The sequence below is a fragment of the Convolutriloba macropyga genome, chromosome 12 (genome assembly GCF_964194025.1).
Source record: "Convolutriloba macropyga chromosome 12, txConMacr16.3, whole genome shotgun sequence".
In the NCBI taxonomy this organism is placed as follows: domain Eukaryota; kingdom Metazoa; phylum Xenacoelomorpha; order Acoela; family Convolutidae; genus Convolutriloba; species Convolutriloba macropyga.
In genome coordinates this window covers 52509274-52535877 of record NC_134479.1, presented here as the reverse complement: position 1 = coordinate 52535877, position 26604 = coordinate 52509274, and the positions used below count along the sequence as shown (strand labels likewise).

At 34.8% G+C, this 26604-nt stretch overlaps 1 protein-coding gene across 1 annotated transcript in view; it reads left to right on the top strand.

Moving 5' to 3' along the window:
- LOC142350263 (uncharacterized) overlaps positions 1-18943 on the top strand; it is a 484377-nt gene extending 465434 nt beyond the window's left edge. The window contains exons 2-4 of the mRNA XM_075402041.1: positions 12144-12348; positions 16866-17048; positions 17963-18943. Coding sequence (XP_075258156.1) covers positions 12153-12348; positions 16866-17048; positions 17963-18219 — 636 coding nt within the window. The 5' untranslated portion in view covers positions 12144-12152 and the 3' untranslated portion in view covers positions 18220-18943. The remainder of the gene's footprint in view (positions 1-12143; positions 12349-16865; positions 17049-17962) is intronic.
- Positions 18944-26604: the final 7661 nt, after the last annotated feature.

Genomic DNA, 26604 nt, shown 5'->3' with positions numbered 1-26604 from the left:
AATTGTTCGTGCCTTATTTTCAACTGTAGAAAACAGATGAGGTTGACAATTCTTTTTCTAAGGCAGATGTTTACGTGTAGTTTTCTTCGTGGCAGTGTCTTGAGCCTGCATTTCCTAATCTTGTTCATTAATGACAGGACAGATACTCTTTAGCATTGTATGTCTTATTTGTTTTGTGGAATTCGCAAGGTTTTTCGCGGAGTCTTCGTAAATTGACATTAAAAGAGATATTGACAATACCTCAGCTTGCTCGCAGTTCGATGGATTTGATTTTCAATCCAAAAAATGCTATTCAATTTGTCGGGACAAAATTACGATGCACAACTCAATCTCAACGGCTTAGTCCTGCAAGACGTAGACTTTATCGATCATTTGGATTTTGTTTTCGTAAAAACCTTTCATGGAACAAACATATCAGCCAATGTATTTCAAATGCGTCAATAATTTTAAATTTTTTCGTATAAAATTTTCCAAAGGGATCAACTGTCTCCAGAGGCAAACCTGTACATAAGTGACTTGTTTTTATCAATCTTGCCGTTTATATATCTGACACGGCGCCTCTGTGCTCTCACTGAGAAAATGTAAAAAAATCCACATTCGGTGTCCTAAGTGAATTCTGTTCACTGGTAAGATCAACTTTGTTGAATGACAGAAGAGGCTAAACAATTTGCCTATTTTTGGATCCAGCTAGCACAAACAGACCTTTTGGAATTTATTTGACGGTGTTATTGATCGAGATCTCGATCTTGGCCTTTCATCATCTTACACTAGCTCTCATCAAACAGGCTCTTATGAGTAGAAGAATGACAAAAAGTCAACACAGTTGATCATTTCTTTTTTCAGTCACAATGTTCTGCCGTAATTTTTCACAAAAAAACATAATTCAAAAGATGTTCATTTTGGAATCTGGTCAATTAATTAATGCAAGTTTTGAGCAAATTTTATCATTTTTGTAAGTTTTTCAATGTTTCAGTCGGTATCCTTTATGTATTTCCCTAAAAAGGAATTGATTCCTTTACTACAAATCCTAAAAAAACCAAAACCAGTTTCATTTATTTACTTAAAACTATGAAAAAAGTCTTCATTTTTTAATAATTCTGTATGATACTTCAAATTGGTATAGATTTACTTAAATAAAAAAAATTTTAAATGCAGCTTTAATAAACAAAGAAATTGAAGAGTCGTCATTTGATCCTAAAAAACACAAATATTTTTTAGAGTTCATTAGATTTCATCAAGCACAAATTGAATGAAACATTAACACTTAAGATTGAAAAAATGAGTGAAGTAAGAAATAAACAACATTTGCCTGCATTAAATCATTTGAGCGTTTAGGAAAAAAAGCAAAACAGGTACTAGATCAAAATTTACCCAACTAAAAGAATACTGTAAAACAAATTTTTTTAAAAAAAAAATCACGACTCAGTTAATTACCATCAAAAACTTTCACTGTAAGCATCACTTAAATCATTGATGAAAGCCATTCATTGAAGAAACAATTAACTACAGAATAAACGAATTTGAATACAAGTGGGTAAGAAATTGTTGAACTACTCGAACGGTTTCGCAATAAGTTGCATCGTAAGGAGCGACAAATTTCTTGTCAAGTTAAATATTTGCAAATATGGATACATTCAGTAACGTGTCTTACATATTTATTTAAATTTTCAAATGTTTTCTAAATTCCAAGAGATTTTCACAATAAATTTTTTAGAAAAGAAATAGGAACTCTAAAACTGTCCAAAATAACCTTTTTTTAAAAAGTTTTCAATGAGCGATTTTTGTCATTGCGATCAATTTAAAATGGCCGAATGCTGGTGGTTCCAAAATTTCTGCAGGCAGAACATGCTTTCTGCTTTTTAATGTTATTTTTCGGCTCTTGTGCTTGCCCCGTGTGTTGAGTTTTGCCATGCGTCCTTTAATCTGTAGAGCTTCCATTGTAAGAATTTAATCGTTATGCAGGCACTGACCTATTATCAATTAATGAAAGGCTGTTAGTTCTCGAAGCATTCCACCACATGTATACTCACCGTTGAATCAATTTTCGGATGCTCCAAAAATCTCTTGGTCAAACTTAGTCAGGTTTGGCCGACATAGGTAGAATTGAATCTACAACCACTGAGTCCGAAGTCAACACAAGGTTTCAGATTTCAAAAAAAAACTAACTCTTGGGACGGTAAGTTTGTTTGTAGTTTAAGCGTGGTGAAAATGGTTGCCATTTCGAACGTTTTTTCTGGTTTTTGCTTTAATTACAGGCTGATGTTAACTCGGTACTGCAAACAAAGCCATGGTTGTGGTTTGTTTCCCTTTTGTAGTACGTTCTCAACACCACGTATCAGTTGAGGCTCAATTATAAATTTTTAACGCACCATTGATAGTTCTAGATGTCCAATCTTCAGGATAAGGATTTTTTAACCCTATATTTCATTGTGCTGGGAAAGAATGCACTGTTGGTAATAATTCAAAAAATTCGTTAATGTTTTAGCCGAAACCCTATTGTTCAAAGGATGCATCCAATGACAATTGTCTAAACTTTTTAAATCACTTTTTCCAATTGTGAATCATCTTTAAATGATCTTGACTATGAAAACAAATTTTGAAAACGTTCGTTTTGATAATTCAAATTTATTTCTAACTGACAATTTTTTTCTAAGTACTTTCTTTGGTAATAAAAAAGGAAAAAGTACTGTGCTCTCTCACTTTTCTGCTACGAAACCAAAATTTTTCAGAAATGAATGCTCAGATTACGGTAAAACTTAGATTTCTATAGGAATAACAGTCAAGAGAACATTTCTCAAACTATTTTCCACCCTTTTCGTTTTAGTCTTCTTAATCTTAGATTTTTTAGAAATTGTTGAAATGTTTAGTTGTTGTACCAAAAGAAGTATTGTCCATCTGTGAACTTGGAAAAAGTTTTTGCATGTTTCGCTATTTATGTAGTAATTTGAACTTAGAAGCTTCAAGTTTTTGTTAATGCTAGCGTTTTAATGGTGACAAAACCCTTAGAACAAAAAAATTGAGCTTATGACAAATCATTGCTGATTAGTTTAAACGTTTTTGTTGATTCTCAGACCTTTTTAGCTTTTAAAAGTAGATCTAATTCCAGTAGAAAAAAAAACTTAAGCGATTTATAATTGTGGGTTTCCACTCAAAAGTATAAAATTTAGCACCGTTAGTTTGCCATTACTTTTGCATTTTAATATATGTAAAAAAAATCTTGAACTTGATGAATAACATAGCCGGGTAATCTATATGCGATAACACAATCGAAGGAAAAATTAGAACATTATTGGTGACAAAGCAGACAATTTTCTTTCGAAAAAAATTTGAAGCATTATAGTAAATTCGTATCCTTTTTAAACTTCTTTTCGAGTGATCAATTACATGATATCTAAGGTTGGTGACCAAGTGTTTGGTCTTTCCAGATTTGGCGCTCACACGCGAATCAGACGGTTGGCACGGTCTTCCGTTTCGCTCTCTTAACTTGGCTTAAGAACCAGAATCGCTCACTTGAACTAGCTGGTGAAATTGGAGCACCAAGTGGGTTGAACGCTATGCCGTCGAAGCGACATCACTTTGAACTAACGAAAACGAAGTTTCGTGATGGCATTGACCTTCGTTATGGCTGTGACCCAAAGAAGATGGCACCACTATGTTTAGGCAAAGAAAATTTCACTGTGGCACATGCCATCCACTGTCCGAAAGGAGCATACATGCACATGAGACTAAATGAACTCCGCAATTCCTCTGCGAATTAATTTGTTAAGTGAAGTCTGCCAAGATGTTGAGATCGAACTTCATCATCAGCCATTGCAAGAGAATCTTTTGCTCTCAAATCAACAACAATTTTGTAAACTTTATGCATTTTGCTAAACAGGAATTGATTCTTTTACTACAAATCATAAAAAACCAATACCAGTTTAACTTATTTATTTAAAATTATAAAAAAAGGGTTCTGTTTTTTATTTTTTATATGATGCTTCAAATTGGTATAGATTTACTTTAATAAATAAAAAATTTTAAATGCAGCTTTAATAAACAAATAAATTGAAAAGTCCTCAACTGATCCTAACTCATTCCAAAAAGCAAAAAATATTTTTTAGAGTTCCTAAGAGTTCATCAGGCAGAAATTGAATGAAACACTAATAATTAAGATCGAAAAATTGATTTAATTAAGAGTTAACCAACATTTGCCTGCATTAAAAAATTGAGCTTTTAGTGAAAAAAAGCACAACAGGTACTATATCAAAATTTAACCAAAAAAAAACTATTGTAAAACAAAGCTCTTTGAAAAAAATCTTGACTCACTGCATGACTAACAAATTTTCACTGTAAGCATCACTTAAATCATTGATGAAATCCATTGAGTAAACAATTAATTACAAAAGAAACAAAACTTGAATACAAGTTGGTATGAAACTGTGGAATTACTCGAACGGTTTCGCAATAAGTTGAATCGTAAGGAGTTGAAAATTTCTGGTCAAATTAAATATTTACAAATATGCATACAAAAAGTAACGTGTCTCAATTATTTATCTAAATTTCCAAATGTCTCTAAAATTCCAATAGATATCACATTAAAGTTTATAGAAATGATATAGGAATTCTAAAACTGTTCAAAATAGCTTTTCTCTCTAAAAGTCTTCCACGGGCGATTTTCGTCATTTTGATCAATTTAACTTGGCCACATGCTGGTGGTTCGAAAATTTATGTAGGCAGAACATGCTGTCTGCGCTTAATATTTCAATGTTAATTCCCGGCTCTTGTGCTTGCCCCATGTATTGAGTTGTGCCATGCGTCCACTAATCTGGAGGGCTTCTATGGTAAGAATTTAATCGTTATCCTGGCACTGACCTTTTATCATTTAATGAAAGGCTGTTAGTTCTCAAAAACATTACACCATTTGTTTATCCAACGTTGAATCAATTTTCGGATGCTCCAAAAATCTCTTGGTCAAATTTAGTCAGGTTCGGCCGACATAGGTGGAATTGCATCTACAACCACTGAGTCCATATTCAACACAAGGTTTCAGATTATGAAAACTATTTCGTGGGACGGTAAGTTTGTTTGTAGTTTTTGCGTGGTGAAAATGGTTGCCATTTTGAACGTTTTTTCTGGTTTTTGCATTAAATACAGGCTGATGTTACCTCGGTACTGCAAACAAAGCCATGGTTAACTTCTTTTGCTTGTGGTTTGTTTCCCTTTTGTTGTACTTTCTCAACACCACGTATCAGCTGAGGCTCAATTATAAATTTTTAACGCACCATTGATAGTTCTAGATGTCCAATCTTCAGGATAAGGATTTTTTAACCCTATATTTCATTGTGCTGGGAAAGAATGCACTGTTGTCATTAGTTCAAAAAATTCGTTGCTGTTTTAGCCGAAACCCTATTGTTCAAGCGATGCATCCAATGACATGTGTCTAAACTTTTTAAATCAATTTCTCCGATTGTGAATCATCTTTAAATGATCTTGACTATGAAAACAAATTTTGAAAACGTTTGTTTTTATAATTCAAATTTATTTCTAACTGACAATTTTTTTCCTAACTCATTTCTCTAGTAATAAAAAAGAAAAAGGTACTGTGCTTTCTCACCTTTCAGTTACAAAACCAAAATTTTTCAGAAATGAATGCTCAGATTACGGTAAAACTTACATTTCGATAGGAATAACAGTCAAGAGAATATTTTTCAAACTATTTTCCACCCTTTTCGTTTTAGTCTTTTTAATCTTAGATTTTTTTAAAATTGTTGAATTTTTTAGTAGTTCTATCAAAAAAGGATTGTCCATCTGTGACATTGGAACAAGTTCTTCCATGTTTGGCTATATATGTAGTAATTTGACCTTAGAAGCTTCAATTTTTAATAATGCTAGCGTTTTAATGGTGACAAAACCCTAAAAGTACAAATTTGAGCTTATGAAAAATTGTTGCTGATTAGTCAAAACGTTTTTGTAGATTCTGAGATCTTTTTAGCCTTTAAAAAGAGATCTAATTGCAGTAGAAGCAAAAACTTCAGCGATTTATACCTATGGGTTTGCACTCAAAAGTAATAAGTTTAGCACCGTTAGTTTGCCTTTACTTTTGCACTGTTAGATAAGTTTAAAAGTCTTAACTTTGATGAATAACTTAGCCGGGTAATCTAAATACGATAACACAATCGAAAAATTAGAATAGTATTGGTGACAAATCAGAAAAAATTTCTTCCGAAAAAAATTTTAGGCATCATAGTAAATTCGTATCCTTTTGAAACTTCTTTTCGAATAATCAATTACATGATATCTAAGGTTGGTGACCAAGTGTTTGGTCTTTCCAGATTTAGCGCTCACACTCGAATCAGACGGTTGGCACGGCCTTCCGTTTTGCTCTCTTGACTTGGCTTAAGAACCAGATTTGCTCACTTGAACTAGCTGGTGAAAATGGAGCACCAAGTGGGTTGAACGCTAGGCCGTCGAAGCGATATCACTTTGAACTAACGAAAACCAAGTTTCGTGATAGCATTGACCCTCGCTATAGCTGTGACCCAGTCAAGATGGCATCACTATGTGCAGGCAATGAAATCTTCACTGTGGAACATGCCATCCATTGTCCGAAAGGAGTATGCATGCACATGAGACTAAATGAACTCCGCAATTCCTCTGCAAACTTGTTAAGTGAAGTCTGCCAAGATGTTGAGATCGAACTTCACCTTCAGCCATTTCAAGGGGAATACTTTGCTCTTAAAGCAACGACAATTTTGTAAGCTGTATGTATTTCACTAAAGAGGAATTGCTTCTTTTACTCCAAATCTTAAAAAACCAATACCAGTTCAACTTATTTATTTAAAACCATGAAAAAAAACTTCAGTTTCTTACTTTTTTAAATATGATGCTTAAAATGGTATAGATTTACTTAAATAAAAAAAAATTGAATGCAGCTTTAAAAAACAAATAGTTTGAAAAGTCTTCAGCTGATCCTAACTCATTCCAAAAAAGTACAAAATATTTATTAGAGTTCCTTAGATTACGCCAGGCACAAATTGAATGAAACACTAAAAATGAAGATCAAAAAATGATTGAATTAAGAGTTAACCAACATTTGCCTGCGTTAAAGAATTGAGCTTTTAGGAAAAAAAAAAGCAAAACAGATAGTAGATCAAAATTTAGCCAAATAAAAGACTATTGTAAAACAAAGCTCTTTGTAAAAAAATCATGACTCACTTAATGACTAACAATTTTTCACTGTAAGCATCACTTAAATCATTGAAGGAAGCCATTGAGTAAACAATTGATTACAGAAGAAACAAAACCTGAATAAAAGTTGTTATGAAATTGTGGAATTACTCAAACAGTTTTGCAATAAGATGCATCGTACGGAGTGAAAAACTCCGGTCAAGTTAAATATCTACAGATATTCAGTCATTCAGTAACGTATCTCGATTATTTATCTAAATTTTCCAATGTCTCTAAATTTCCAATAGATATCACATTAAAGTTTATAGAAATGATATAGGAATTCTAAAACTGTTCAAAAAAGTTTTTCTCTTTAAAAGTCTTCCATGGGCGATTTTCTTCATTTTGATCAATTTAACTTGGCCACATGCTGTTGGTTCGAAAATTTATGTAGGCAGAACATGCTGTCTGCGCTTAATATTTCAATGTTAATTCCCGGCTCTTGTGCTTGCCCCATGTATTGAGTTGTGCCATGCGTCCACTAATCTGGAGGGCTTCTATGAGAAGAATTTAATCGTTATCCTGGCACTGACCTTTTATCATTTAATGAAAGGCTGTTAGTTCTCAAAAACATTACACCACTTGTTTATCCACCGTTGAATCAAATTTCGGATGCTCCAAAATCTCTTGGTCAAATTTAGTCAAGTTTGGTTGACATAAGGGGAATTGCATCTACAAAAACTGAGTCCGTAGACAACACAAGGTTTCAGATTCCTATAAAAACTAAATCCTGTAACAGTAAGTTTGTTTGTAGTTTTTGCGTGGTGAAAATGGTTGCCATTTTGAACGTTTTTTCTGGTTTTTGCTTAAATTACAGGCTGATGTTATATCGGTACTGCAACCAAAGCCATGGTTTAACATCTTTTGTTTCTTTTTTGTTGTACTTTCTCAACACCACGTATCAGTTGAGTCTCAATTAAATTTTTTTCAACGCACCATTGATAGTTCTAGATGTCCAATTTTCAGGATAAGAATTTTTCAACCCTATATTTTATTGTGCTGAGACAGAATGCACTGTTGACAATAATTCAAAAAATTCGTCGCTGTTTTAGCTGAAACCCTATTGTTCAAGGGATGCATCCAATGACAAGTGTCTAAACTGTTTAAATAACTTCCTCCGATTGTGAATCATCTTTAAATGATCTTGACTATGAAAGCAAATTTTGAAAACGTTCGTTTTTAAATTTCAATTTTATTTCTAGCTGGCAATTTTTTTCTAAACCATTTCTCTAGTAATACAAAAAAAGTACTGTGCTCTGTCACTTTTCAGTTACAAAACCAAAACTTTTCAGAAATGAATTCTCAGATTTCGGTAAAACTTAGATTTCGGTAGGAATAACAGTCAAGAGAATATTTTTAAACTATTCTCCACCTTTTTTGTTTTGCTCCTTTTAATCTTAGATTTTTTTAAGATTGTTGAATTGTTTAGTAGTTGTATCAAAAAAAGGATTGTGCATCTGTGACCTTGGAAAATGCTTTTCCATGTTTGGCTATTTATGTAGTAATTTGAATTCAGATGCTTCAATTTTTTAATGCTAGCGTTTTAGTGGTGACAAAACCCTATAAAAGAATCGAGCTTATGACAAATCGTTGCTGATTAGTTAAAAAGTTTTTGTAGATTCTGAGATCTTTTTGGCTTTTAAAAAGAGATTTAATTTCAGTAGAACTAAATACTTCGCGATTTATACCTATGGGTTTGCACTCAAAAGTAACAAGTTTAGCACCGTTAGTTTGCCATTACTTTTGCCCTTTTATATATGTAAAAAAATTTAGCTTTGACGAATAACATAGCTGGGTAATCTAAATACGATAACACATTCGAAAAATTAGAACAGTACCGGTGACAAATCAGGAAATTTTCTTCCGAACGAAATTTGAGGCAGATATAGTAAATTCGTGTCTTTTTGGAGTAAAAAATTATTTGATCTCCAATGTTGGTGACCAAGTGTTTGGTCTTTTCAGATTTAGTGCTCACACTCGAATCAGACGGTTGGCACGGTCTTCCGTTTCGCTCACTTGACTTAGCTTACGAACGAGATTCGCTCACTTGATTGAGGTAGTGAAAAGAGATCACCGAGCAGGTTGAACGCTATGCTTTTGAAAGCATGTCACTTTGACCTAACGAAAAGCAAATTTCGTGATGGCATTGCTCTTCGCTATGGCTGGGATCCAGTGAAGATGCCATCACTATGCGCAAGCAATGAAACCTTTGCTCTCAATCTACGACAACTGATGACGATGCAAGATTAGATATCAAAGCAAACGGACTTTGGGAATCGAGGTTCAACACAACTTATTTTGATGTGAAATTTTTCAACCCGCTGACAATAATTTGCCCTGAATCATGAACCTATTAAAAAGAACAAATATGAACAAAGAATAGCTGAGGTTGAGAAAGCAACATTTTGTCCGCTTGTCTTTGCATGCACTGGCGGAGCTGGCCTAGCAACTTCAAAAGCGCTGAAACAACTGGCATCAAAGCTCTGCGCAAAAGGAGGACAGCTACGCTGATATATCATATCTAAGTACAAAAATCAGCTTTGCCCTCCTGAGAAGTTCTGTCATCTGCGTTCGTGTGTCTGCGTTCGTCAGGTTTGAAAAGTTAAATGAAATTATTTACAAAGTATATAAACTTGTCTTTGACTATAATTCTAAACAATAAGTTAAAGCAACATCGAATTTTGGAAATTATTTACAGTTAAAATCGCATTTACAACATTTTATTTACACTTATTACACTAAAATCAAATCATTTTTTATTCCGGATTTTATGAAAATCCCGAGTATAATGATTTCTATTCCTGAAAAGGGATTTTTACCTTCATTCCTATCTGTTTTTATTTTTTACTTTTTGGGGGTCGACAAATTTTCGAATTAACATGTACCAGAATAAATTTTGAATTTCAAAGTCAAGTTTTTGTATTTGAACTAGTATATCAATGTCAATTACAGCCCCGATACTCATCGCGCTTATTTAATTGCGGTTTCAGCTTTTTGATTTAGATCGCTTCTATCGCCATTAGGTTTTCAACCCCGCGACATGCATCAAGAATCTCCCATTTTACGTTATGCGTTGTACCACAACATTCAACAAGGTGTTTTCCAACAGGGGAATCCTTCTTTTGATGCTCTGAAATTCTAGTGGTAACATGTCGGCTGGTTTCGCCAAAATAGATGGAACTGCATCCATTACATATAACTTTATATAGCACATGGGATTTCAGATTCTTATCAAAAGTTGATTTCAGGGTGGGCAAGCAAGTTCTTAGCTCTCTTGTTGTGAAAATGATTTGAAATTCACACAATTTTTTCAGTCTACTTTCAAAATTTTGCGTGATATTTCCTCTGTATTGAACAAAAAACCTAGGTTTAGGCTCCCTATTGTTAAGACTTTTGACTTTTTTTAAGATGTTGTTCATTTTGGGGTGGTTTTGCTGTGACCTTTTGCTTCGTGACTATTTTATCCAAAGTCTGAAAAACAATACTGGAGGACCACTCCGTTGGGTATTGATTTTCAGTCCAGATCTCTTGATTTTTGTTAAGAGCTACATTAAAGAATAGCTAGTCACTGGTCGCAATAAAATCCTATGCACAGTCCCTAGAATCACATTTCTGTTATGTTGTAACGGTGCACAGCTACGGAAATTTAGGATTATGCCGGTATCAGTTGATTTTTGATAACAATGACAGCTGATTTTTCTATCTTCGTTTAGGTTTATGTTTAGATCTATGAATGCCATGTCTCCACTTCCGTTTGGTGTCTCAAGAGTGAATTGTAAGTTCTTGTGAAGAGAATTTGCATACTCAAGGTAATCTAGAGGGTTCCCCTTTACCGTGCACACTATGTCATCCACATACCTCTTGAATAATTTCAACTCCAGTGTCCTCTTTTCTACCTTCTTCTGCACAATAGGAACAGATCCAAACAATTTCCTGCATGGTCTTATATTCTGTGTCAGTGATACCTTGGCATTTTGCATGAAACCAGTTTTTGCATGATTCGCACTCGACTCCTTTCCCTCGGAAAGTAGCGCGTCCGTTACAGTCAATGCATATCACCTTTGTGTCAGAAGTTTTGATCTCCCTTCCCTCTTTTGGTTTCTGCAAAGATTTATGAAGACGTAGTGCTGGGAGGTACCCGGACCAGCCAATTTTCACCCAGTGTTGGGGAGGGGCTTTTCTTAATTTACCTATTTTTCTGTTAAAATCTTTATTAAGCCACTATGTAGATTATCTTCCCGTATTGCATCCCTTATGAATTATTGTTTAAAAATATTTCTAGCTGCCTTACTCGTCGAATACTCGTGCGCACGAGCCATATGATGACGGGTCTTAATCTTGACTGGAGCCTACGGCCTATTGACAACCCAATCAGTATCTTACTCGCACCCTCTTGTGCTTCTAGCTTCTGTGGGACTATTGCCCAGAGGAGGTCCCTTTCTGGTGCCTTTGTATTTCTTTTAGAATGCACAGAGTAACGTATAATGCATATCACCAGAAGAAATATAATTTCTTTCTTCTTCCCTTGATTATTACGAAAGCGGGCGGGAGGTTGGTTATAATTGGAAAGAATGGAACTTCTTTCGCTTGCTTGGGGGAAATTCTTTTTCACGCTGATGTTTAGACATTTTGGGTCTTTCCCATTATAGCCCCCCCATTATGGTATAATTACCATGTTTGGGGGGGGGGGGGGGCTATAGGTTATCTGACCACAAAACTGGGGGGGGGGGCTATAATGGGAAAGACCCGACATTTTTTGATGTTTGATTTTTGCTTGATCAAAAATGCTATGGTCGAGTTTAGGCCGCCATTCATCCGACATTAATCTGTTTATATTTATTACTCTAACACTGCAAGATGACGCTGACCAACTTGCGAAGCTACACAAATAATCGATAAGGAACGTAATTTGACCGTTGTTTCTTTTGCTTTTCAGATTTATTATGATTCAGCATAGACTTCAGTTATTTTATGGAGTGGTAGCCTTTCTTTCGTTAGTGGCGCTAGCTGGAACTGTTCTCCTTCATTACTTTCCCGACTGGGTTCAGTTTCCCGAAGAAAATGGAACTCCAAGCTATGGTCTGTGGAAAGCGTGTGCTTATTTTCCTACTCACGAAACAGGCAGATGTCGCCGTTATTGTAAGTCTGCTCAAATATTTTGTTTAATAGCCGCCCTCATCTTCTCAGCCGGCTATTATAGCGCTCCTATTTTTTTTACAATTCAAAGAATTTGAATTGTATTGGGGCGCTGTCTTTTTACGACTCGAAGAGGAGTCCTTTTTTTAATCAATTTTATTGGAGTGATTTTTGAAGCGAGAAATGAAACGCGTGAAAAAATTTGGAGTGATTTTGGGGCTGAACAAAAGTTGAGAGCGGAGCGAAAAGAGAGTGGTTTTTGTTCATACCGCTGTTTTTGAGAGAGCGAGAAATTGATGTGTGAAAAAATTTTCTCTAAGCGAGCGAAATTTTGTTCACGTGCGGCTTTTAAAAGCAGTTTTTTTGAACCTTATGATGGTTATGAGGCTTGATTATGATATTGTATTAGTTTTAGGCTTGTTTTGATAGGAATTGAAGGTTTCAAGTAGTTAATTCTGAGTTTAATGCTAATTTGGAGGTTATTGATCAGTTTTGCTGATTTTTAGACGAAATTTAATGTTTTTTTGTATTAATGCTTTAAGTGGGATTTGAGTGGAAGCTTGTTACTTAGGGAATATTCAGCTAACAATTGACTAAAGTTTTATTGGTTTAAATCATTCTTTTCTTCGGAAAATTGACAGAAAAATTGAGAAATTTTAAACCATTTTTCTTATATTTTTGCAGTTTTTCTTTTTCTTGGTCTTAGACAAGTTTCTTAGCCTATTATGACTTGCCCATTGTTTTGCAAGCTTTCCATTGCCCTAATTGGAAAGAAATTTTACTCGGCTTTATGTTTCCTTGTACTTTTAAAAGAACTCAAGTTAAAAAAACTTAAGTTTTTATAGTTTTTTGTTCAATTTGTTTTTGAATGCCGTTTCTATTCTTCCCTACATTTTTTATGGCATTTGTGGAGTTTCAGGCTTCACAATAGTTGTCCTAGTTGTGTAGCCAAAAGTATAGTAAATTTGAGTTTAATGCTAATTTGTAGATTTTTGATCAGTTTTGCTGTTTTTTAGACGAAATTTAATGATTTTTTGCCGGTTTTTTTTGTTTTAATGCTTTAAGTGGGATTTGGATAAAAGCTTGTTAAGGAATATTCACATACCAATTGACTAAAGTTTTCTTGGTATAACTCATTTTTTTCTGAGGAAAATTGACAGAAAAATTGAGATATTTAAAACCATCTTTCTTATTTTTTGAAGGTTTTCTTTTTTTAATCTTAGACAAGTTTCTCAGCCTTATATGACTTGCCCCTTGTTTTGCGAGCTTTTCATTGCTGTAATTGCAAAGGAACTTTATTCGGTTTTATGTTTCCTTTGTGTTTCCTTGTACTATAAAAAACTCAAAGTAAAAAAACTTAAGTTTTTATAGTTTTTTTGTTCAATTTGTTTTTGATTGCCGTTTCTATTCTTCCTTAATTTTTTTATGGCATTAATGGAGGTTCAGGGTTCACAATAGTTTTTCAGTTGTTTAGTTATAAGGATGGGCAATTTTCTTCTTCGAGTCGTTTCCGGAATTCTTCCGGCTATGTTTTTTTTAAAGATCTGTTCACACATTTTCATGATTTCTGAAGTCAAATTGGAGTGGTGATTTTGGTCACGCCGAAGCAGGAAATGGAGCGAAAAAGCCAGTGGTTTTGCGGCGTGAATTTTTTTCGCTCTAATTTTAAAGTAGAGTGAGAAAACGGTGTTTGAACAAGAATTCGGTTTCTCCGTAGTGGTTTTTTGTTCACATGCGGCAATTTCACTCTGTTTTTTACTGTTTTTTCGATTTTTTGTATCGGATTTTTGTTAGAATCAAAATTACATCTTGTTAGTGGTTTTTTGTTCTCCCTAGCAGCATTTTGACATTGATTTTCTGTTTTTTTTTGGTTTTTTTTTCATCTGATTTTTTTAGAAATTGTTTTACAATTCAGTCATTGTCCGTTCTAGGTCTAGTTGTTTGTTGAGTCAATGAAAATTCTTTGAATTGTACGTCAGGACTTGTCCTGCTATGTTTTTTTTACTTCGTCGAATAAAAAAATGTTTCGCTTTACCTCATTTTGCCGCTTTTTCAACATTTTGCGTGATATCTCTTTGACTTCTCTAGGCTAGTTTCTCTCTTCTCTCATTCTGCTGAAAGTGATTTTGAACATCAGTTGCTCAGTAAAGGAATTCAAAATGAACTGAGTCAGTATAAAAAATTGAAGTCAGAAGAAGAAACGGGATAAACCCACAAAGCCCATTTTTGGTTGCGCGCTATTTGAACGTCGTTCCTATAAGTCTTAGTTACCATCTCTAATGCTTATTTGTATTGATAGTAGCCCGTGTAGCCTCTCTCTAAGAAAGAGAAGTACGTTATGTTCAACTACGAAATGCCATCAAAATAAATCGGACTTAAAAAATGTTTTTGTACAAAAATCTTTTTTTTTTTCAATATCTTCTATTCTTTCAATCCCAATCATGCTTATTGGAATCAACGGCGGCTATTTTCCGGCAATCTGCCGGGTCTGTTTTAATTTACTGTGAAAATGCACATCAACTTTCGCTGATATGAGCTTCAGTACCATATTTTGTTAGCTATATGAGAGAGAGAGAGAGTTTAGGCATCTGTGTCATTACAAGGGTTTGCACCCATCATTGAAGGGTAGAGTGGATCACTTTCTGAAATGTATTGCAGTTGCCACAGTTGCAGAGCAGGGTACAGGAACAGGAGTTGACCTCCGAGTAGCAATTTTTTCAAGTAATTCCAGTAAACTTTTGTTAAGAACTGTTTATCAATGTCCTTTAGTTCAATATTTGTGCATTTACTGATAATATTTAGTACTTTGTTGGATCTCGCCCAACAATTCTCATCGTTCTTTTTTGTGCGAGATTTATCGATTGCTATGAGCTCATTTTGTTGTGTGTTCATTGCATTTAATTTAATTGACAATTCGATGTTGTAATTGCCCTGCAATAAGGTTATAAGCGTTAGTAGGTCATCGAGTTCGAAGTACTACGACAATGGCAGAAGCTTGAGTTCTGATAGCCTCTTTTTGTAATTCACTCCACTACTTAAAATCCATGCCCTGGCTTTCTATTGGATACCTTATATTTCTTTGCAATCAGTTTCATTTAGAAACCAAACCATTGAGGCATAGCTTTTAATTGGTGTGACATATCCCACATAAGCATTGAGTTTTGTTCTAAAGTTCGTTGAAACAGAAACGTTACATTTAAGAAAGTAGAACGCCTTTGAAGCTTTTTGACAACGCTTTTGGCTATTTGCTTTCCAGGAGATTTTGGTAGACATTATCACGCCCATATATTTCTGCTCGTTTTTGCTCTCGAAGATTTTTGAATTTACTTTTAAAAAATGCTCGCTCTTTTGTTTTTTCTGGCAAAATACAGCATTAGTTCCATTTTGTCGCTTTTCTCGCACCAGCTGTCTTTGGCTTCAAGATGCGATTGGATATCTGCTGGCTGTGTTGTTACTAACGTAAAGTCATCAGCATATCCAAAAGCTTCGCGCACTTTCACCCGCTTTGGCAAATCGTTCACATATATTATAAAAAACAGAGAACCTAATATTGAACCTTGCGGAACACCACTAGTAACTGGGACAACATCAGATATACATTCATTTATTTTAACATATTGTTTTCTTTATTGAGGTAGTTTCCACCGATGCGCAGCTCCTCAGCTTTCGCAAGTAATTCATCGTTTGGCACTATGTCGAAGGCTTTTTTAAAAGTTAAGGATTGCAGATATAATTCATTTTTTAACCAGGCTCTTTGTATAGCAGATCATGGAAAAGCAGTAGCTGTGTCACCACAGACCTGTGTCTTCTAAATCCATGTTAGGAGCTATCGAGAGAAGGCCTAACGATTTCGTTGACTTCATTGAAAATTAACTTCTCTAAGACCTTCGAGACATTACAAAGTAAGCTGATTGGTCTGTAGTTCTCAATCATTGCTCGGTTTTCGTCTTTGAAAATCGGCATTGCTTCGCTCGTTTTTTAATATGATGGGAAATCCCGTTGCTCAAAGCAGCTTGAAATACCATAAGCAGTGATTTTGAAAGAGCTGGCAGGTTTTTTACAATCGTATTACCAATATTGTCAGGTCCACAGGCTTTTTTGTTCTGAAGTTTGGCCAATATCTCTTACTTTTTCTTCATCAACTTTCACTTTGTTATATTTTAGTTTTTCGTAATACCTTTTCATCGTGATTTTTCTCCAGTGTGTTCCTTTTCGGAACACACTGGAGAAAAAATCACTAAAGTATTTGCACTTCAATCTTTCTTCATTGGTTCCCTCCCTACCCTACGAAGGAAAATTTAGCCCCCATTATGGTGTAAATACAATGATTGGGGAGGGGGGCTATAGGTTATATGTCCACGAAGCTGGGTTTTGAGGGCTATAAGGGGAAAGATCAGGAATTTTTCCCTAGTAATGTAGCACGTGGGCTTCTGGGGTACTATTAATATGGTGCCGAGGATGTATGAATAGACAAGACAAGATGCCATCATAGTTGTAACTTGTTTTTGTTGGTGTTTTAGGGGACGAAAGGTGGGAGCGAGAAGCGGAATTGGTCCATCCAGCCACAAAAGCTGCAGCATCTTTCTTCATAATGGGAATGTTCTTCAACATGGTCCTTTTCTTCTTCGTGTTTAGTGTCGCTGTTTGTGCATCCAAAGTTGACTTCTACCCTGGAGTTCCAATTACTCTGGCTGCTATTACAAGTTAGTGGAAAAGAAGGATCGGATCTTTTCCGTTTGTGCCCCCCGCCCACCCCCACAGCTCAGTGGGTGCATATTATTTGCACCCCTGAGACGCACGTGCCATATTTTTACATGAAGATTTACTATGTAATGGCACGTGCTCTGTAACTGGGGGCGCAAAACGTACTGAGGGAGGGGGCACAAACGGAGAAGAAGGAATACAAAGGATTTATTCTGCCTCCCCTCCCCCCCCCCCCCTCAGTGTTGTTTATGATCTCCAATTACAATTATGTGTTGTTACATAGCATGGTACTATGTAAAAATTAGATTGTTCTCCTGGGAGCAGTAAAAGTTATATGCCCACTAAGTTGAAGTGCCGAAACAGAATAGATCCTAACGGAAATTTAGTAAAGGCTCCGCCGCGGGGGGGGGGGCTATAGTGGGAAAGAACCAATTAAAGTACATTGGTGGTGTCCTTTTAATGTAAAATTTTTGCTTGTCCGGATTTCATTTAATATAACTGCTACTTAAACAAATTATTGGGTCCAGACGGTTGTTTTTATGCCATCTTAGTTTTCTGTTACACGAAGGTGAAAGTTTTAAAGCTTCTAGCGCAGAACTTTCATTCTGTGATCAAAAATTTTGGCATCTTGACGGAGGCGCTATTCTGTTGAATTGTCGATCATTCGAATAAACTGAAACTGGATAAGTGCTTTTAATAATTGATTAGTGTGAAAAATATTAAACTAATGCGGAAAAAAAAATATGTCTTTCGGGAAGGTAACGTGCTTTGAATTTGAAATTTATGTCTGCAAGATAGCTGAAACTATGGGAGTAAGAAAATGAGCTTAAGTTCTTAAGCATTACGGTTATAGTGAGAAAAACATTGTTCGGGTTAGCTATTTAGGCCATCAAAAACTATTTGTACTCTTTAGTGGTCATGTACGCAGTGGGTTGCTCTGTAATGGAATGGGTTGTCAAGCTCAGACTTATCCACGATGCGCAGAACCACAACAACTTACCCCGAAATGCGCCCAGAGACGTCGGACCTGCAGCTTTCGGTGCCTGGCTGGCATTCGGATGCATGGTTGCCAACTTTTTCATCGGAATTCTGATTCTGGTTTTCAAACCGACAAAAGCGGAGATTCAGGAGAAATTTGAAATGGAGTTTGCGAGCGCAGTTCCGGCATAGTTGCTTTATCAAGAGCCATATCACTTTTCTATCTCTTTTTTATCACTTATTAATTTCACAATTTTGCATATCAATTGTAGAGTGTACAGCTAGATATTTCAGTAGCTATTAATATGAGCTTATTATTGATATCTGTTTTTAAGTTGAATATTCCCAAAGTTTGAACTTAGTTTGAGTAACACTTATTTCACAGTTATCGTTGACTTAAAATTTATGACTGATATTTTATTTTATATATTTGTTTGTTGACATATCTATCCGTTTATCAAAATAGTGCTTTTCAAAGTTTACAATGCTATAATTTGATTGAATTTGCTTTATTGGAGCAATTATTCGGTTTGCTGAAAATGGTTGAGGCTAAAATATAAGATATTATCATTAAAAAGCCTGTTAGACCTCGTGATAACCGGAATCCTTTTCCCTGTTTTGATTTGGCCTGTTCTGATTTCTTAAATTACCGAACATTTCATCTTCCGAGCTCTGACCACAATAATCATGTTCAGATGCGTGTTGGACGGCGTAGACAAAAATTTAATTTGGGGCTTAAAGTATGATTGCAATTTTTGTCCCTTAATCTAGTCATCATATCTGTGTTTTGTGTATTCAACCGTTTTACATTATTCTATTAATCACAATTGTTTGTTTATATATTAAAATTTTCCCTGACCTCAGTTTATACTTTGTACAGTAAAGTTTTAATTAAATTTTTATAGAAGTCGAGAAACGTTTTTTTTTTTCAAAAGTATAGCGCCTTGAGGAAATTTGTTTTCAGAATTAAAGTTTTGTGTTAGCTCATTAATAATTGCTCTCGAACAAATTGTGCGGCAATTATTTCTGTCATGCGACTGTTTTTATGCAAAACATTTGTTCGAACGATCTGATTTCTCAAATTGAATTTAGCCCTTCACTTCGAGTTTTACGTGCTCTAAAACAGCTGAGCTCAATTAGTGGCAGTTTAAAGGTGAAAAGTAAAATGCCACTAAAGTGGTTTAGGTTTTTAATGGCCGCCGTCATATCCTCGGTGGCCATTGTTGCGATCAGAGGAGTATTGAAGAAAAGACTTTTTGTATTTGATTCTAGTGCTGATCTAAAGGCCTTTTGTGCTGATCAAATTCAAGTATCGGGGCGGAAAAAAAGAATTCAAAGGCCGCTCTTTTACAGAGTGACAAATTGTTGGGCTAAAATTTTTTATCAAGCGGCTTTTTCAAGTTTTTTTTTGTTTTTCTATTGAAGGTTTTATGCTGACTGAAGGAATGATGTTAAGATTGTTATTAAAGTGTTCCAATGTTTTTGGTTTATTATAGGCTTTATTCTATTTTAAAGGTTTTTAATTGCTCTGGAACAAAGTTTCTGGCAATTATATAAGTCCTGTGGTATTTTTGTGCAATTTTTTGCTTGTCTGATGTTTCGTCTGACACAGTTGACTTTTCATCCTCAAATGAGATAAACAGGTAATGCTTGGACTTCATTAAGCTCTCTTGGAGCCCTGCGTCTAAACAATCTCTAAGAACGCGATTCAACCGATATTGTTTTCAGGAGACAATTTCATGGTGCAAAGGGTGGTTCCTAATCTTGAAACTTTGACCCCCAGCAGTCAGCCCTCGCCCCACACAATAATCAAAATGCCCCTCCACTCACCCGTCTTCCCTCCTCTATCTGGCGTTCTCGACCGCTCTTCGTCCAGCCCTCCCAACACTACCTCCACCTTATCGCGTGACCACCCCTTATTTCACTAAGTCCACGCACCACCAATGCATGCATCTCAGAGCCCCAGTTGCGTACTGCCGAAATAAAACGCTCGCCAGTCTTTTGAGAGCTCTTCGCCCGACGATAATCGGGTATTGTTTTACAAATTGTTTGCAGAGTTTTGGTCTATCATGGCAATGCTTGACCGACTGTATGGAATTATCTGCTTGACTGAGAATTGAATAGACGCCTATTGCCCATAGACCTTTCTAGTAATCAACAGACCTTTCTAGTATTCAATTGATAATACATTAGTTGAAATATAGAAAATTGCAACAAAATTTTGTCTAAATATTACATTTTCCCCCTATTTTGCAAAATTATGAAAAGTAATTTAGTCAAATTTAGCTTGCTCAATATTTGTCGAAGAATTATTTTCTCAGTTGCAAGTGAAAAGTTTTTGCTTTTTTTGTGTTCTTTTTCAGTAAAGAATTTATGAATTTTTCGTCAAACAAAAATTTGCTTCGTTTTACCTTCCGTTCGGTATGACTTCTACAGGCTAATTTCCTTCTCCGCCCATTCGGCTCGGGTTTTTAAGTAGTGCTCATCAAATCAAGCTAATTTAAATGGAGTTCCAAATGGAGTTTTTGATGCTCGTTTTTTTTAAAACTTTGTTCTAATTATTGTTAGTTTTCATTTCTAATGCATGCAGTTATAGAAGAAGAACAGAACAATATTGGTCAGTGCGGAAGTGTTGGAAATGTTGCATGGAAATTTACATAAAGATACATAAAGATACATTTCTCAGTTTGTACGTTTTTTTTCAGAGCTATTGAAGAATTGATCGCTAGTTTTTTTTTCAGATACTTTGTTAGTGAAAGAAAATGCCAGGTGGAATTCTATATCGAGGTGGACGCAAGTGGATCTTCAACCCAAAGGTAACTGCTAATTTCTACATAATCCCGGGTACTAAATAATGAAAGTTTTTCTCACATAGGTAATTATGAATAAAAATAAAAGCATGTTATGGTACATCGAGTTCGTTTTGAGATGCGTATATAGGTTTTTAAACGAACGTGGATAATGCATATACCTAAAAAGCATCTGAAATCAAATTTATTAATGTCAAAATTAATTAGCCATTCAATTAATCCAATTCTTTTCAGCTGTTCAGACAGACAAATCTTTTCCGTGACCTTTTTATTACTTTTCCTTCAGAATCAGTAATACTATTTTTACGTCTTAGAAATGAAATTGCTGTTGAATTTTTCTAGGTGTGGTTCGGGCATGCCAAACATGACATGTCTCTGATTCTGATGACTGGGATTGTGGGTGCTGCATGTTGTCTGGCAGCTGGATCCCTCCTACGTCACAGTCTCAGGAACCCAGATGTCCACTACATCAAGAAACGGGAAAGGTATAAAATGCGTTCATTATATTTGAACACGAAGCTAGCATTTTCTTGATCGTATTCTGTCTTTCTTGCGTGCCGATGGGCGAGCCTCGCGCGCGTCGCGGCTTTGCCGCGATAACCGGCCCGGATTACGTCCCAGAGTGCTAACCGGATTACATCCCAGAGTGCATGAGAGGCGGGGCCATGGACAGCGGTCCGCTGGGGCTCGCATTCCTTCTGACTTGATAAATGACGTATTTTGTTTTTTTTTAATAGCCGCACAGCGATAGCTGAGGCTATTATTGGCCTTCTCTTGGTTTTTTACGACTCGAAGAGGAGTATTGGTTTTCTTAAGGTTTTTTTTTTTTACCGGAAGTACTATTCGTTCAGACGATGTTTTGACCTAAAAGCGAAAGCGAGTAAAATTGCAGTGTGAACTAATTTTTTCTGAGCGAGAGAAGTTTTTTGATCATGCGCTGCATTTAGTGAATGACTTTTTGACTTTGAAAAGTAGTTTTTGACTGAATGGCACATATAGATAACCGTTTTTAGCCGTTTTTTCGTCTAAGTGGCCTATTTTTTTTTCTTGTAATTTGGTTTTTTGTAGAAATGATTTTTATTCGATGCTATATTGAAATGTAAACCTTGGAAATTAATAACACAGTGTTTTGCAGAGCCTGAAAACGCGTTTCAAGTTCAAAATTGGCATAAATTTTTTGATTTTTTAATTAATTTTTGGCTTTTTTCCTATTATTTTCTTCATTTTTGGATCTTTTTGACGTCTTTTTGTCAAAAATCAGTCAATATGACAACTTCCCGTTGACAATTCATATACTCGATGCCTCTTTTTACCTCGATGTAATTTTGTTTTATAAAAATTGTACATATGCTAATCCGATGTTGGTAGTTTTTTTCCTATTTTTCTCAGTTTTTTGTCTGTATTTTTGTTTTAATTACTAGCAATATTCTTTTTGTGCAACGTGAGGGGCTTAAATTTCGTTTCGATAAAAACGTCAATAATTTTTTAGCGTTAAATTTTTGAAAAACAGTTAATTTTATAAATGCAGTCCTAAAAATTTTTTGACCTTTTTTTGCAAAATGTTTCAATGTTTCGTATGTTTGATTTCTGCTTTTTCTTTTTTTATCTGTTCAGGAAGATAGATTTTTGTCTCGGATGTATCGTTGTATTCTCTATGTCTTTAATGCTGAAAAATGAAATGGTGTTAGTTTTTCTTGTTTTTTTAAATTTGATTTTTGAACTTTCAAAACTTTTAAACTTTGATTTGAACTTTCAAAAATCAAGAATTAGTTTTTGTTACGGTGTTCCTTACATTGTGTCCATATTGTTCACATTCTAGCTCGTATCTTTCTAGCTCTGTCCTGGCATCTACATTTATACCGGTTTTATTGATTTTTTCAGTTATTAACAAATTGAATGATTTCGGCTTTTTCTTAGATTTTCGTCAATTCTTTGGGTTGCAATTGATTTCGTTCAACATAAGGCAGTACTAAGAGTTTACTAGAAAGCCTTTTCTTTTCCAGAAATGCTACTTATTACTTTTTTTTGTCTTTTTTTCCGACCTTGGTATTGTTCTTAAACATTTTTTTGCCTTTAAATATTACTCGGTTGCTTTTCTATGATTATTTTAATTTTTGAGTTAGTTTGAAATCATGTTGTCTAGCATATATACAAGAAAAAAATATATATGTTGTGTTTGTCTTAATTGCAGTGATGAGAAATCTAACTGTAGTAGTTTTCTGATTCTTAACTTTGAGCATTATTTTTTGGAAAATTCAATTTAGTTTCTAAGTTATTTTTATCTGCCGTTTACTTTAGCGATCTTTTTAAGATTAGCATCATGAATTATTTGAGGGCAGTTGATAACCCTGTCAGCTGTTTGAGACTATCAGTGTTTTGACTATCCTACATATTTTGCACTTATCCTTACCAAACGTTTTCAATAATAAATAATTTGCGGCATTTTGTTTCTCTTGGTGACAGTGGTTTAAATTTCCCCAATTTTTAGATCAGACCGGGGGGAGGAGGGGGGCAATAAGTTTATGGTCTATTAAAAAAGGTAATGGTTTTAGCTGCAATTAGGGTTTTTGTCAAGTTTTTACGCTTCGAGTCGCTTCCGGAATTCTTCCGGCTATGTTTTTTATTTCGTCATGATTTTTGTTACGACCATATGACGTCACAGCCATTTTTTGTTCATTCGTTCATGCAATTTCAATTGAATTGCATGTGTGACGTCATTTTTCGCTCTTAGTGGAGCGAGTTTTTTTGTTCATGCGCGTGATTAAATTTTTGGTCACACTTGACTTACCTCACTCTCAAAAATGACTTTCTCACTTTGAAATTGACTTTTATTTACTTTAATTCAAAGAGATAAGGTCAAATGGATGTGTGTCACTCTAAATGAAGATTATTTGAGATCAGGTAATAGAGGCAGCAATAACTTATACAGATTTTTAATCAAAATATAACAGATCAGCCTTCAATGAAAAATATTTTTTTTTGGTCTGTCTTTTTACTGTTTTTTTAGACTGCCGATCTACGAATCTATTGCGGCTATTTTCTGGCAATCTGCCAGCTATGTTTTAGCATTGGAAAACATTATAAATTAGAAATTGTATGCGCTTTCTTAGTTTTGACGGTTAACAATGTATTATTTCTGATTGATAACATTACATTCGGCTTGCTTTTACTTCGGCTTACTTTGCGTTCACCTTGCTATATGGCTCACATACTACGACACATCATTTGCAACGGGATGGAGGGGGGCATAAATTTAATTGAGCTTTGGTTGGGAACAGAATAGATCCACCCTTTTTCACATTCACCCTAGAGCCAAAAAAGATAAAAACGAACTGAAACATAAATTTGAATGGTTCTGTAACCAAATTGACAACAATTTTTCAGCCATTCAAAACTGAGCGTTTTTTTTTTAAACTTGCGGTTGTCATATTAACGTATTTTGTTGCGGTATTCTTTAAAATCTGTGCTTTTAAAAAAATTTTTTATAGCCATGGGTTTTAAGCCTTCAAACGATTAAGTTTTGCTATTTTAGGGCGGCGAACAGAGTTAATTACGGCACACAGATCAAGTTTCTGAACCCATTGGGAAGGGATTTTGACAAAATGGTTAACAATGCGCCCAAATTGGACTAAACTGCGGAAAGTTTGTTCACAACTTATTTCGACAAAACAACAGATCAATATATGAACATCGCCAGGAAACTTCAACTAACAAACAAACCTTCTAATTTACAAAGGGTTTCGACATTGCATTTAGTTGTATCTTTTACTCTGTAGTAAACTTGTTCACATTTGGCTATGATTAACATAGATTCGCGATTTTGTGATAACGAGACGGAAGATAGTATTATAATTGACTGAATTAGAGAAAGTATTGGATAAACTGATTGACATCTACTCGTTTTTTATCTGCTAGATAGTTGGCAATCAAAGCCGAAAATAGGACAGCAGAAATGTGATTAGACGGTTATCACCGTTGAACCGGGCTCATAGTATTTCCGCAATAATTTCTAATAGCTGATCTCAAATGTGATTGATCTGAAAGCTTGAGTCCAAAGCATAGGAGATTAATAGAAAAAACATTTGATGAAAAGACGGTTTCGGCGTTAAATTGTTCACGGCACAGCGTTAGAAATGTACTTAATTTGTCTGATTACTTCCAAAGTACTTTTTTGCGAAATTCACTTACAGTTCGGAACAATTCATTTAGTTTTATTTACACGCAGAATTGAAATTGAAAAGCCTTTTTTCATGAAGTTTACAAAAGCTTCCATTAAACGAGACTACAGTCATGATACATGATAGTGTTTTTTTATAAAAGTTAAGTTTTTGGTGACTAGCTGGAACTAAGACACACAAGGGTGCTCGTGCAAGTGTCTACGTAGCGCTGAAGATTCCACCAATCCTCTTTCAAGCTTTTCAAAAAGTTTACATTACTACCAGGGAAAATTTTAACTGTTCTCGCGGTAATCTTAAGGTCACTAGAAGCCGTTTCTTTTGGAAAAATTAAGAGCTTTTCTAACTAAAAATTTGAAAAAAAATCAAGCTGAAAAAAACAATTCTGAAAAAAAAATTAATTATCATAAAATTAAATTCATTTTCATAATACAACGGGTTTTTAGTAACCCGTACAGTTTGTTGAGAATTACTTGAACGAAGTGTGAATCCATTATTGTCAACGTCTATTTTTGCCAAGTTTTTGCTTGAACGGTTACTGCAGCGGAGTTGGGTTCCTCCTTGTTCGGCTTTTTTTGCACTCGTTACAAATTATCTGAATTTTACTTCCCGGCATGTCATTTGAGATCAATTTGTCTGACGTTAGTCGGTTTATGTTAATATGTTGAAAACCATCTTTAAAAATTCCACTAGTAAAAGCAGCTGCATTGGGATTTCAGCTTATAAAGCATGTTGAATTCAGAAAGAGCCACCATGCGTTTATCATTTGATAACAAAGTGCATGTGAATTGAAAAAATAGTTAGATGGAGAAGAAAATGAAAAAGAATTGTTTCAAGTTTAATTCGGGCTGCAGGTGTATCTCATACTCAGCTTCAAAAGTATTCAGCTGTCTTTCCGGCACAAATTAAAAAAAAACAATTATGAGTAATCAAACAAATCTGATCAAAGAAAACTGCTACCAAAATTTATTTCTTGAGGGAAAAAGTTCCAAGTTTCTTCTTTCCCGTTTTTAAGAATATTATTTTTGTTTACTTATGTGAAGTTTCCATATAGATAATTGCTTGAATTTGTATTGAGCAGGAAGAATTCGCCTTAAAATTTAACTCTTAAGATTTAATAAATCGTTATTTTCTTTTTTTCCCAATTGTTAAAAAGTTTTTGTCTGTGTGTCAAAGGCAGACTCTGAATTGCAAAATTTTAAGTCATGCTTCGCCTTTTCTCTAGGATGATTAAACAAGAATTGCATTATTGATTAGTAACAACGGAGCCTGGCTTTTTAATTGCTCTTGAACGTAGTTCATAGCAATTATTGTAAACGTGTGTGTCTTTTTTTATGCAAAATTTTCGCTTGACAATTTTGACTTTTCGAGTGACTTTTACGCCCTTGACTTTTTGCATTTCGCGTGATCTAAAATTCCCTCTCAATCACAATTTCAAGCAGCTGAACTCAATTGGCGGCAATTTAATGCTAAAAGTCAAATGAAAAGTGCGCCGAAACTGGTGTCATTTTTTACTTTAAATCTTAATAGTGGTATATGTTAACCTCTGTGGTTATTTGAAGCCCACTATAGAACTTCTTAGTCCCATTTAG